Raw genomic sequence first — 12,828 nt, forward strand, 5'->3', positions numbered from 1 at the left:
CGCAAGTCATTTGGAGAAGCGGCGCTGAGACCTGGAAGTGGACTTCGTGGACTAGTGGGGACGCGAACGCCAGGAGGGATTGGGCATAAAAGACGGGCCCCCTTGTCCCTCCGAGGGGAGGATGTTTTTTGAGGATGAGGAGTTCCGGACGGCTTGGGCCGAAAATAGGGAAGAAGAGTACTCTTTTCTCCCGTAGCCTCAGAGATCAGTTGGACTAGCTTAGGTCCTAAAAGGCGCTCCCCTAAGACGGAGGGGAAGCCAGCTACCCTCAGAAGCCAAATCCGCATTCCAGGTCCTGAGCCTGAGGGCTCGGCGGATAGCTACACTGTTGCAGGGACCTGGGCCACTCCATTGACAGGTGCCAGGGCTGCGTAGCGAAGGTACTCACCCGCGAGTGTGATCTGCGAAGAGATTTTAGCCAGTTCCGGAACGGCAGAGAAGGCACAGAGTCCCTGCGCAGCATGTCCGTCCAGGACATAGCGGCTTCGCAACCCAAACCAAGGCAAGGGCCGGGGAAAGGGAAGTTCCCGCTCTGGCCCACCTGTGAATGGTACGGTCTGTGGAGTCCCTGAGACACGCACTGTTAGGAGTGAGAAGTCAGGCGGGAGCTGGCGGGCTGACCACAGGGGAGTCTGCCCATTCTTCTCGGAGCCCTTCAGAGAAGGGATAATGTAAAATAATGGGTTTACCGCCGGTACATACAGTGACTGGCTGTTGCCTGTGGTTGCTTCGTAACTCAGCGAACTCATGATGTCCACTGAATGCGTTATGGACTCGCCTCGTCCGCTGAAAGGGGACATGGGTGCTCTGAAAAGAGACGGGATCTACCTGTATCCTCAGAGACTGATTCACCGCTTCTACCAGGCTATCCACCATGCGCCGAACATCAGCCGCTTGTACGGAATCCAGCAGAGGTGCTGCATCTGAATCATCACCCGGGAGGTCGGAGAACTCCAGGAAGGAGTGATAGTCTGGACCTGGGGATGAGAGTGAAGCCTGGGAAGGCGCTGAAGACGAGACCTGGCGGGTCCGCTTCCGAGTAGCAGAGGACCGTGGGCCGGAGCTCACTTCCTACTGAGGAGACTGCGCTAGGCCTGTGGAGGGCTGAACGCGCGACGGCAGGCGACGCAGAGCTTGCGCAATGGTCCGAGAGACCTCAGAGAGGGAACCTACGGACTGCGACAGGGACGCCAACTAGTCGGGAGGGGGTGGAACGCAGGGCCCTGCAGGATCGGAGACTGCGCGGCGGCATCTGAGGCGTCGGGAGAGGAGTCCTGTGGATGCTACGGGTCTGCAGAGCAGCCAGAGCATAGCTAGACATCCTGACCTAGGGGAACTACACCAAGGCACGGGAAACTGTTTGGGTCGGGCAGAGCAGGATTATGCAAAGGTACTCTCGCTGGGACTGCTAGGCCGGAGACAGGAGAACGACTAACTGTCGCTCATACATGAGGGCTATCTCCGTAGGAGCAAATCGTACCCAGATCCTGTGTGCTGCCTACCAGTCGAGAGAGAGGGATCCCGGGCACGCCGGAGCCAGGGAAATCAGGGCGCTGCTGCGTCATTGTTAGGAAAAGACAGGGTTGAGGCCCCACAGATAAATGATCTAAAGGGGTTGTCTGGTACTAAGCATATCTACTTGTTTGCTAGAAGCAGTAGCCTTCCCCTGAGGGCGTTCCTGGTAATACAGTTCCTGTCAGATTCTGTCTATTTAAAAATATGAGAGAATCAAGACACCAACATTAGAGCAATTAAATCCTAATGATACCCAGAGACCTGTAGAATCCAATAGGAGGCGGCATCTTTGCCGACGCACCGCAGAACGGTGCTATAGACATGCTGAAAGTGAATCATGAAATCTGGAAAGAAATCTTTTTTTTTTTACTAAATTGTAGAAAAAACATCTGGGGTTAAAAACCACATAAAACTGAGATTTTTCACCTAATTTGTGAATTCTACATGTATTATATCGTGAGTTGTCATACATCAGCAGTTCCTTCACATGAAATCGATCCTGTGTGATTAGAGATCTTTTACACTCTGCTTACAACCACATAACTGACAGATTACAGCTAATCTGCCTGTGTGAGCAAAATGGCGATGGGATGCTGGAGTTGGCTGGGGGAGGGGCCGTGTGAGGGTGGGAAACAGGGCATCCACCGCCCACACTGTGATGCCTGGAGGCTGAGCAGTGGGCGGAATCGGGGGCAGAACGGCCGGCCAGCCAATAGCGCTGCAGCAAGGGGAGTGGCTGGGATGCAGGGAGACTAGGCCGAGACCGGGGCCTAAATTTTCAGGCGCCCGAGGGGGAGAAGGTAGGGGAAGACTGTCCTACCTGACATCTGCGGCGCCGCTCCAGGGATGGTCCGGTGTACAGGCAGAGGGCTGTGGGCTCCAGGGACGTGTGGAGAGGCGTCCGGAGAGGCAGAGAGGTGGACGCCGGGTGGGGGTAGAAAAACTCCCTTGCGATTGTAGGTAGCAATGCGGGCCCCATCCGAGATGAAAACGCTGCGGGGGTCCAGCCTCTGTAGTTTGTCCCTGTGCGCCCTTTGGGGTGATACCGCAGGGCGGATCAGGGGTGCCCATGTAGGATCTGCCCCACATGCAAACCCGGGAGTGGTACTACGGGAATGGACGGGGGAGAGGGCCCAACATCTCAAACCTCTGCGACCCTGGGGAGTGGTACCCACAGGGCTGGAGGGAATGAGGTCGAAAATAGGCGACACCTGCAGAAACAGAGAAGCAGGAGAATGAGAGCGATGAGTGTCGCCGAGAAAAAATGAAAAAAATACGCAAGAAAAATGTGGCTGAGGGGGGCTGAGAGAGCCCACATCAGCCTCCTACGACACTAAGCAAAAAACTGATTTAAGTCCGCCTCCGGCTCAGGGTGTACACTGCTAGGGAGGAGCTAACCTTTTTTGTCTACTTAGTGTCAGCCTCCTAGTCACAGCAGCATACACCCACGGTCCTGTGTCCCCCAATGAAACGAAAGAGAAATATAGATATCTTGTGAAGAAGAGTTGGATACATTTTCGTTATCCCTTTGAGGTCACTGTAATGTAGAAGAGATTTGTGTGCTATCTTTCCCTTGGGGTAGTTTGAGGAACTGTTTAGTTAGACCTCATTCATGCAGTGCTGGCCCATCCTGGGTTGTGGTAAATGTGCCATTTATTGCATTTTTTTAGTGTCAGTATGTTGAAAAAGCTTCATTTTTGGCTCTTCTTTTTTTTTTTTTAACAGTGTTTGCCATGGAGATTAAATTATGTGACCCTTTTATAGTTCCTGATATTCCGGAGAAGGGAAAACAAATTATTTGCACTTTGTTTATTTTGTTTTTCACATAAGCTGGATTTTAGCGGGGAAACAGCTTTTTGTGATTTTTGTGCACTTTTTTTTACCTTTTTACACACTTTAACTTTTTTTTATATTTTTACTTGACCCACTGTGGGACGTGAGTATTTTTTGTATTTTGATTGCTGGTGTACTGCAGTGCATGAGAACTGTCAGTTCTGCACTAACTCAACCTGTTAGGCTCTACTTAAGGCCTGCAACACACATCCGTGCCTCCGGTACGTGTTTGGTAAATTTTGCATGTAACGGAGACACGTACACCAATGTTACCCTATGGTAGATGGCACACACATGTAAAACCACACGGAACGTGTTTCTGTGTGGTAAGTACGTGTGTGTGTTTTTCTACACGGACGACATGTCCGTTTTTGGCTGTCAACACACAGGCACGGACCCGCTAAAGTCAATGGGTCCGTGCCTGCACGGACGGCACATGTAGCATGTCCGTGTGCTACACGTATCGTCCGTGTGCGTTTTTAATCAAAAAAACACCAACACATGTTACCAATCCTTCAGTTCAACTAGTTCCAATTGAACACACCAGTATCTGATGATGATGCTTTGTCTACGTCATTTTTCAAGAAAAGCGCATCATTAGAAATGGATATCACACGGACACCTCACGTACGTATTTTACACCAACACGGACATCAGACACGTACACACGGAAAGCATACGCCATCACACGGATGTCATACGTACCGGAGAAACGCCCATAAAAAACGGAACACAGACCCGAAAAACGGAGCGTGTCACACGTATGTTTTTTATGCGGAAGTGTGTTTTAGGCCTAAAGCATGGTCTAACAGGCCACCATACTCTGAGGACATCAGATGACCTCGAGATGAGATGGCAACTATAAACACCAGTGAGTAAGATTGTGGGGAGCAGATAGTGTTAACGGGAAGTCCTCTCCCTCTTTAACCACTTTCGCGATAGACAGTGGCATTTAAGGGGCTAATCTGCCCCAGTCAGAGCCGATGCTGCAGAGTGTCATCTGTCATATACAGCTGACACTCGTGGGAATTTTACCCGCTGGGAGGCTAGATTACTATTCTTTAGTGCCATCAAAAAGCTGCACTGAGGAATATAGTCCCTTTATGGCTGATGTGAAAAAAAATTGTCAATCATTACGGGGTTAACAACATTTATTAACTAGTTTAACACCGTATCATTACCCCCATTCCTAACCAGGCCCTTTTTGTTTTGTATTTTTTTCCGATTTGCGGCTAAAAGAGAATTCATGTATTCAAATAATGTGATCATCTCTTTTCTCAGGAACTGTGGCAACTAATCGTTATGTTCAGTACTCTGTATATAGTGTAAGGCAGAAAATGTAATAAATAAGTTCTACCTTCTCTATGACAGTCTGGCTGTGTCTGACAGCCGGTCCCTGCTCCCGCAGCTTCAAAGCTGCTCTACTATACAGTACTATAGTGACATTTTAAAATGGCGCTACAGAGTAAAACACGGACTGCCCAGACGTTTACTCTTACTAAGAAAAATACTCTTTAATGATTTTTTTTTTACAAAATGAAAGTATAAATGATAAAAATGCAAGTACATAAAGTATGTATATAAAATATGTTATACTGGACATTGATTGATCTTTTTTTGTATTTTACCTTGCAGAATTTAGTCCATTGAATCAAGTCATCTGTACTGTTCATATTTGAACCTGTGGACGGAAGAGCACAAAAATACATGATAAATTGATTATGTATTAATGTATGGAGACTGACATCAAAACAAGCATGTGGGTTCTCCTGCGTGGCGCAATTTGTGACATGCCGGGAAACATGCAGCATAAACAAATCGCCAAGTAGAGATAAAGAACATGATTTTCATGTCATATATTTACGGACAACCCATCCTGCGTGAGAGAATTTTAGCCATGACATTAGTATTTATGTTTCACCAGTAATTGGGATACAAACAATGGAAACCCCCCCCCCAAACAAACAATAATAAAAAAGGTTTGTAGTAGAAAAAATATATTTAAAACTTCCCTTTCTAAAAATAAAGATTGTGGAGACACGGGGCTCAGTGGGTGCTCTCGTCCACTAAAATCCGCCGCCTTTAGAAAGACAGCGTGGCTCAGGGCTCATCCCAACTGAACGCCGGCCTCCTTAACCGTGGGCGTAACACTACTCAGACAACACAGGGTGAGGGAACCACAATAATTAGACTTTATTGGATCCCCAAACAATTAACGGCACATAACACATAACCAGCAAAACACACAAATGTAACAGGTGACAGAGTCTCACCCTTCCGCTGGCTCACCAGGGATTTAGAATGTCCATGCCTCAGAGCTTCCAGGGCCGCTTACTCCAGTCCAGCAGCACCCCGCTTTTGGCGGGCACCCACCGAGAAAGGAATAATGCCAGATTCAGGAAGCTGTGTGAGGTCTGCAAAGTCTGTAACAGGTGACTGAACTGTCCCAACCTGAGTGTCCTCCTTAGGTAGTCCTGGTTTGATGTTACAATCCTGGCAGCCGGAGTCGAAATCCCTAGGCTGTGGATATGGTCTCCAACCGGAACCGGGGTCCCTAGATTGAAGTCATAAGATATCCTGATCCTTTAGTCAGCTCCAAAGAGCTTAGACTGGATCCATCAGCATCCATCAACCTTCATCCACCCTAGTGGCTTAAAGAAGTCCCTTTTTATAGCCACAGCCTTCCACTTGGATACACTGCATCCTCATCGGATTGGTTGGACAAGATTGCTTCTCCCATTGGAGGAATTTCAAGCTGCATGGATAATGTTCATTTAAATGATGTTGGTAGAAAGACTGAGGATCTACATCTACATGGAGCCTGCAAGTCTCCGACTAGACAATGGCTACTAAGGTAATCACATTAGCAATACACAACCACAATATAATGATTACTGGAAGAGACTGGAGATACAATAGCTAAGCAAACATGACTTAGCACACATAAGAACAATAGTCTGGCTGAATGTTAAGAAACTTTAACCCATGAGAGTCCATGTCGTCACAAAGATCATGTTAACATTTGTAATACAGAAATGTACATGTAGACTTATTATTAAACCACACAAGGCTCCTTTAGGGACACCTTTTTATCAGTGTTTTAAATGACTTTCTTTTACATTTATTTTTATGTTGGGACATTTTATACATGCATATTGATGGGTGGTTTTAATATCCTATAGAAAAGTCTATGTAAAAACAATATATGTAAATCATGTTTTGTGTAAAAAAAAAAAAAATAAATTACACTGACCTGACAAAAAAAAAACTAAAACACTGCAAAAAATGTACAAGCAATATTTATAGGGATTGTCTAGGCATTAATATTTATGACTACAGCTGAGCGGACTTGAAAAAAACCTGCTCATTTTCTTAAAAAATCCAGATCTGGTCCAGAATCCGGTACCCATATAAGTCTATGGGAACCAGAATCCGGGGATTAAAAATGTTGGTGGAAGTGATAGGGGGATAGGAGTGAGTGCGGTGTACTCACCGCAGCTCCGTGTCATGGTGGCAAGCTGCTTGCGCATTCACTTCAGGAGCTGTGTGGATCTAGATCGTGCACTAAAAGTAAAGGTAGATACTAGAATGTATGGGCTCCTTCCAGGTATGACGTAATTTGTCACGTGATAGGAGGCATGTTCAAAATTCAGCCCGCTTTGTGTCCTGCTCTGCTCAGCCTGCTTCATGAAGCAGGCTGCTCAGAATGAGCTGTGCCCACGATGTGTACTCCTCTGTTCAGCCTGAGCGGCCTGCTTCATGAAGCAGGCAACCCAGGATGAGCCGCGGCAGTGATGTTTACTCCTCTACTCAGCCTGCGCCTCCCAGTGCATGAATCGTGCACAGGGAGGCCCAGGATGAGCTGCGTCGGCGATGTTTTCCCCTCTGCTTAGCCTGTGCCTCCCAATGCATGTATCGTGCATCTGGCGGCCCAGTATGAGCCGCTCCAGTGATGTTTCCTCCTCTGCACAGCCTGTGCCTCCCAATGCATGAGTCGTGCACAGGGAGGCCCAGAATGAGCCGTGCCGGCGATGTATCCTCCTCTGTTCGTCTGACCTGCAGACAGCGTATATGAGCAATAGCAATCAGACACTGTCGCAAAGGCTGGGGGAACGTCTGACAGCACCAAACACAGACGCGAAATTGGCCGGTGGGTGGGGAAAGCCTTGCATATGAAATGAGTGGCACAGGGAGGCAGCAGGAACAGCGTACAGCCGGCCGGAGCCTGGGTAAGTATGAAGCGCTTGCTTCTTTCTTGTTTTCTTTTTTTTTATTTTATTTTCTCGGGTGCCGGATCCGGATCAAATACCCGGAATCCCAGGCCCATCTCCAGCACCTGGGCAACTTTGAAACTGTGCGGATCCGGACTTTTACAGTCCGGTTCCGCTCAGCCCTATTTATGAGCTATCCATAGATTAACGGGAGCTTAAAAGCAAGCTCCATTCAGTGCTTGAGGCTTCGGCTCCACTTGCGTTTTACATGGATGCATACAATCCGATAAAGTACTCACACCAGTGTAAAACTATGAGTAGAGTCCATCTGCTATTTTTTCTTTTGCCATATCGGCATCAGAACGAATTGCAGCATGCTGTGCTTGGCAGCGACTCTTGGCTCACATGCTCCCATACAAGTCTATGGGTGCGTATGAAACATCGCACTGCACTCATGTCATCCGATTGCAGCACGATATACACAAAACCAGGCAGCGGAGAAGATGAAGCGATCACTCCCTCTTCTCTGCAGCAAGATCGGATCACAGTATAATGACACTCATCTCACAATTGCAGAGCTAGAGCCTGAGCCGAGGATCATTAGCATATCATTTATCCCCTAATGGAATCAAGAGGGAGCACTAAGCCGGAATCGGTCACTAAGGTGGAGGCACTATGCCGGAATCTGTCGTGGGTACTCACCTCATCCTGGACCTCTGCTACCCGAGCCTCTTCCTATCACCCTGGTGTCCCGCAAGCTCCTTCTGTCACCGCTCCATGCTGCAGATACTCACCTCATTATGGACCTCAGCTACTCGCACCTCCTCCTGTTACCCTGGTGTCACAGAAGCTCCTCCTGTCACCACTCAGCTCGTGCTGAGAACAGAGTGGTTACAGGGGGAAATTGTAGCCCATAGCATATGCTGGTGGGGCTTCACATGCATGGCACTGATCTCCTCCCACAGCTGTGACCTGGACAGCTCAGTAGGCGTGCTCAGGCTGCAGCATGAAGCAGCTACAGTGTAGGAGATAGGAGATAACAGTCGGCGTCTGAGCCTGTGTATAGGGGTTGCCGTATTTGCGGTGTAATTCTGTTGGTGCACACCTGTAAATGCAAAATGACAGCCCCCAGTGGTAGAATAAAAAAGCAAACTAAAAAAACAGTGAATTTAATTTTGTATTAAAAATATTGATTACATAATCAATTTTAATTTCTGTAATAATAATTAGTAATGCAAAAAATAAAATTGCGGCACCTTCCCTTTAAGTTTCTTGTTCAGTGATGTTCGGGATTCAATTTTCCTTACCCTTCCTATGTCTTTGAGCACTGAACACCTTGTACTTCTGGGCTCTCCAGGGAGGTTGCCGTTCTGAAATATGACAGCACTGGAGGATAATGGGTTCCTTGTCAATTGATGTCAAATCTTTGGCAGATAATGTGCATCTTTTTTTCTCAACATGATTTTTGTGAGCCTGTTTAATGATTTTTAAGGTATAAGGTAAACACAAGTACATAGAGTTAGACCTGTAGCCTAACATGTGGATCCAGAGGAAGGGAAAAGCCATTTGACGTAAATTCTAATTGTCCCATATTAGGAGTAAAATCCTTTCAACTCCACAATCAGACTAGTTCCCTGGATCAACATCTGATCACAGAATTGAGCAACCACAATGTGTATTATTATATTTTTTTAAGACAGGCATCCAGGAGGGCCTAGGTGCCAGATGATTTATAGATCAGTCGTATTGCACGCCTATAAGCAGAGGTGTGTCTAGGGGGGCTAGTGGGGCATCTGCCCTCGGCGCAGCTGTCAGGGGGGCGCTGTCTGGCCAGCTGATGCGGCGGTCTCAGAATTTCCCCAAGGGCTGCGTTTGTCGCCCTGTAATAGGGGCCAGCTATTCTGAGTCATGGCTGTCGGCTGACAGCCCAAACTCAGGAAGTACAGCACGCCGGATCCAATGATCAATTGTCCTCGAATCTTTCAGATGCGAGGACAATTGAAGCGGTGACCGCCGGCCCTGACTTCCTAGTCAGAGCGATGTCTGTATTGTAATCAGGTCAGATGATCACACTACAGGGCAAGTTAGTAATTATGTAGGGCAGTTAGTAATGAAGGCAATCTGGCCTGTTGTTTTTGGCCCGAAGCTATGGGGGGCCCATGGCCAGATTGCCCTCAGTTGTCATAAGTGTGCGCTGGCAGGGAGTGATCCTGCTGATCAGCTGCACAGTGCAGGCAGTGGACCCACAGCAGGGAAATCCATCTGTGGCTAGAATGGTAATGTTTAAATCCCAGTGGCCAGAGGGACCTATGCTGACATCATGCCCATGTGACCAGAAGGGGTGGGGCCTCCGCCGACATAGCTGATACCAGGAATATACATTATTTTTTAAGTCCACATGGGCATAGAGTTGATTATAATAAAAGCGAAGGTCTCGGGGTAAGACTCCCAGATGGGCGGAAGCAGTTCTTGTCATTCCTCCATTGTTCTCCTACACTGCTTTTAATTGATTTTAATATGTGTAATCTGTGTGTTTGTTGACAGTTATTCTTTTCCCTGCTACCTTGAGGAGAACCTTGTGAAATCAATCCCAATGGAATCCTATTCACTACCTGGATACATCCCGTTCCACCTAGGAACAAAGTCATCATGAACATTAATGATCCTGGATATATAGTGTGCTGTAAAATAGATGCACACTTTGACTTTAATAGGATGACATGAGGAACATTGGAATTTGCAATGCTGTGTTCTATAGGATGCAGTTACTCCCAGGTGCGTCCCTCCCTGAGTGCGTGTGCGCTGTTCTCCGCCTGCCCCCCCGAGTGACGCCGCTGTCACAGGTGACGCACGTGAGCATGGGCGTTCAGACGCTGAGCATGCGCGTGGGATGCCGATGAGCGGCGCTTCCGGGAGGGTTGGTGGACGGCAGCGCGCATGCGCCGAAGTGGGATCGCAGGTGGGACTTGATTGAATCACAGTAGTATAAAAGGTGAGGGTGCATCGATTAATAGCAGCCCCCTGAGGAAGCATTTTACTGCGAAATGTACACTGGGGTGGAGGTCTAGCTGAGCTTATCCACCTATGCACAATGGGTACCATAATGTGATGCTATGTGATGCTATGGCAGGCTGAGCGATTCAAGTTAAATGTGTTTTTGTATTGACAATGAATTTTATTCTAATTGATAACAGTTTATTTAGATGTGCAAGGTCTCTTTTTCTGCTCAGCCACTACTATCACGCTCATTCCAGGAGTATAGTATTTCATATAATGGTGATTGTATTTTACTATACCCGTGTACCCTGACCAGATGTAGTGGTGACATTTACTCTCTGGATGACATAGCATGAATTAACCTGTTGTATGCACTAAGCACTTTAACTGTGTAATCTAGGTGTGATGCAATCTATGGGCATGTTTGTTTGAATGCATATTTATGAGCTAAAACCCACCTATGACCATGTAAAATAGTGAGTTTATGGAGATTTGATTCATAAACTCTTACTTACAGGCCATTAGCTTGTAAGTATAGAAATCACTGGCTCTAGACGTGTGTTTGAAAAGTTGGAGATGTCACTGACCAAACCATCTGACAAGGTACATCAAAGCTGACAGCTCAGTGCTATATTCATCTGGTTTCTAGGCGACGATCTGAAATTAGCATTTAAACCTTTCTAAGGCCCTGTGCGCACTGGAAAATGGAATTTTCTCAAGAAAATTCCGCAGGCACTGAAAGATTACCGCACCTGCGGTAAAAAACCGCGGCAAACCGCATGCGGTTTGCCGCGGTTTGCTGCGGTTTTACCGCGGTATTGTTCGCGGTATTGCCACGTGCGGGTTGGTACATGTGCTTTATTGCATTCAATTCAATAAAGCACATTGAAAAAAAAAAAAAAAATCATTTCCTTCTTAGATAGTAGATAGATAAAGAGACAGAAGAATAGATAGAGGGTTAGATAGATGGATAGATGGATGGATGAATGGATGGATAGATAGAGGACAGATCGCTGCATTTCCCACGGTCGGCAGTGAGTTCACATTACCGGCCGTGGGAAATGACCGGTAATTACCTCTGCTTGTCTCGCTGCGAGGCTGCATTCAGCTGTGTCTGTGTCAGTCGCGGCTGGATGCAGCATCGCAGGACGCAGGAGCTGTGGATTACGCCGGAGCTTTGCTTCGGGAGGGGTTAATAAAAGGGTGAACGAGGCTTGTTTGTGTTTTATTTAAAATAAAGGATTTTTCGGTGTCTGTGTTTTATTCACTTTACTTACGGGTTGATCATGTCAGCTGTCACATAGACGCTGCCATGATCAAGCCTGGAGTTAATGGCGGTGATCTGCCACCATTAACTCCTTGTATTACCCTGACTGCCACTGCTACACGGTGGCAGGAAGAGCCGGGGACACGTCGGTACTGCCGCATAATGCAGCCGCAAAGGCAGCTGCGGCTGATATTCTCGGCTGCGGGAGGGGGAGTGAGGCGGGGGACATTAACCCTGCCCCTCTCCCTCCCCAGCCTGGGAATACCGGGCCGCCGCTGTGTGCTTACCTCGGCTGGATGGTAAAAATACAGCGGGGCCCACGTGTTTTTTTTCTATATTTCCGTTTGCTTTCTATGTGTGTTCTATGTGTCTGTGTTCTATGTCTGTGATGTCTGTGTGTGTGTGTGATGTGTGTGTGTTTACTCTCTGCTCCGCTTCCTCTTCCTGTAATGACATCACTTCCCTGCAAAACCGCAGGCAAGCGATGTACATTACCGGAGGTAAACCGCGAAATACCGCAGGGAATAACGCAGGAAAACGCAGTGAACCGCACAGAATTTGCTGCCTGCGTTATTCCCTGCAGGATTTCACGATTACATTGGAGTCAATGGAGTGAAATCCCGCAGCGATGTGCGGAAAAGAATTGACATGCAATTGTTTTTGCTGCAGGAATCCCGCAGCAAAACATGCAGCTGTCAAAATCCGCCTAGTGCGCACAGGATTTTTTTTTCCCATAGGTTTTGCTGGTGATTCACTGCAGAGATGTTATGAACATTTTCTGCAGCGAAACATGCAGCAAATCCGCAAAAAATCCGCGGCAAAATCCGGTAAGTGCGCACAGGGCCTAAGTGTTACACTAAGGTCAAAAGTCAACAAGCCTCAAAGAGTTCTATACATTCTATGGTCAAGGGTAAATTGGTTGGTTTTAGAAATCTGTACTGCGCATGACGCTGCCTCTGCAGTTTTAGGACCACTTGAAAATGACATAATGCAATACCTAAAAAT

General features: G+C 47.3%; 1 protein-coding gene across 1 annotated transcript in view; it reads right to left on the reverse strand.

Moving 5' to 3' along the window:
* Nucleotides 1-12,828, reverse strand: part of STAT1 (signal transducer and activator of transcription 1) — an 801,166-nt gene that overhangs the window by 218,319 nt on the left and 570,019 nt on the right. Inside the window, exon 18 of the mRNA XM_075317825.1 lies at nucleotides 4,977-5,029. Coding sequence (XP_075173940.1) covers nucleotides 4,977-5,029 — 53 coding nt within the window. The remainder of the gene's footprint in view (nucleotides 1-4,976; nucleotides 5,030-12,828) is intronic.

Source organism: Anomaloglossus baeobatrachus, chromosome 7 (genome assembly GCF_048569485.1).
Source record: "Anomaloglossus baeobatrachus isolate aAnoBae1 chromosome 7, aAnoBae1.hap1, whole genome shotgun sequence".
NCBI lineage: Eukaryota > Metazoa > Chordata > Amphibia > Anura > Aromobatidae > Anomaloglossus > Anomaloglossus baeobatrachus.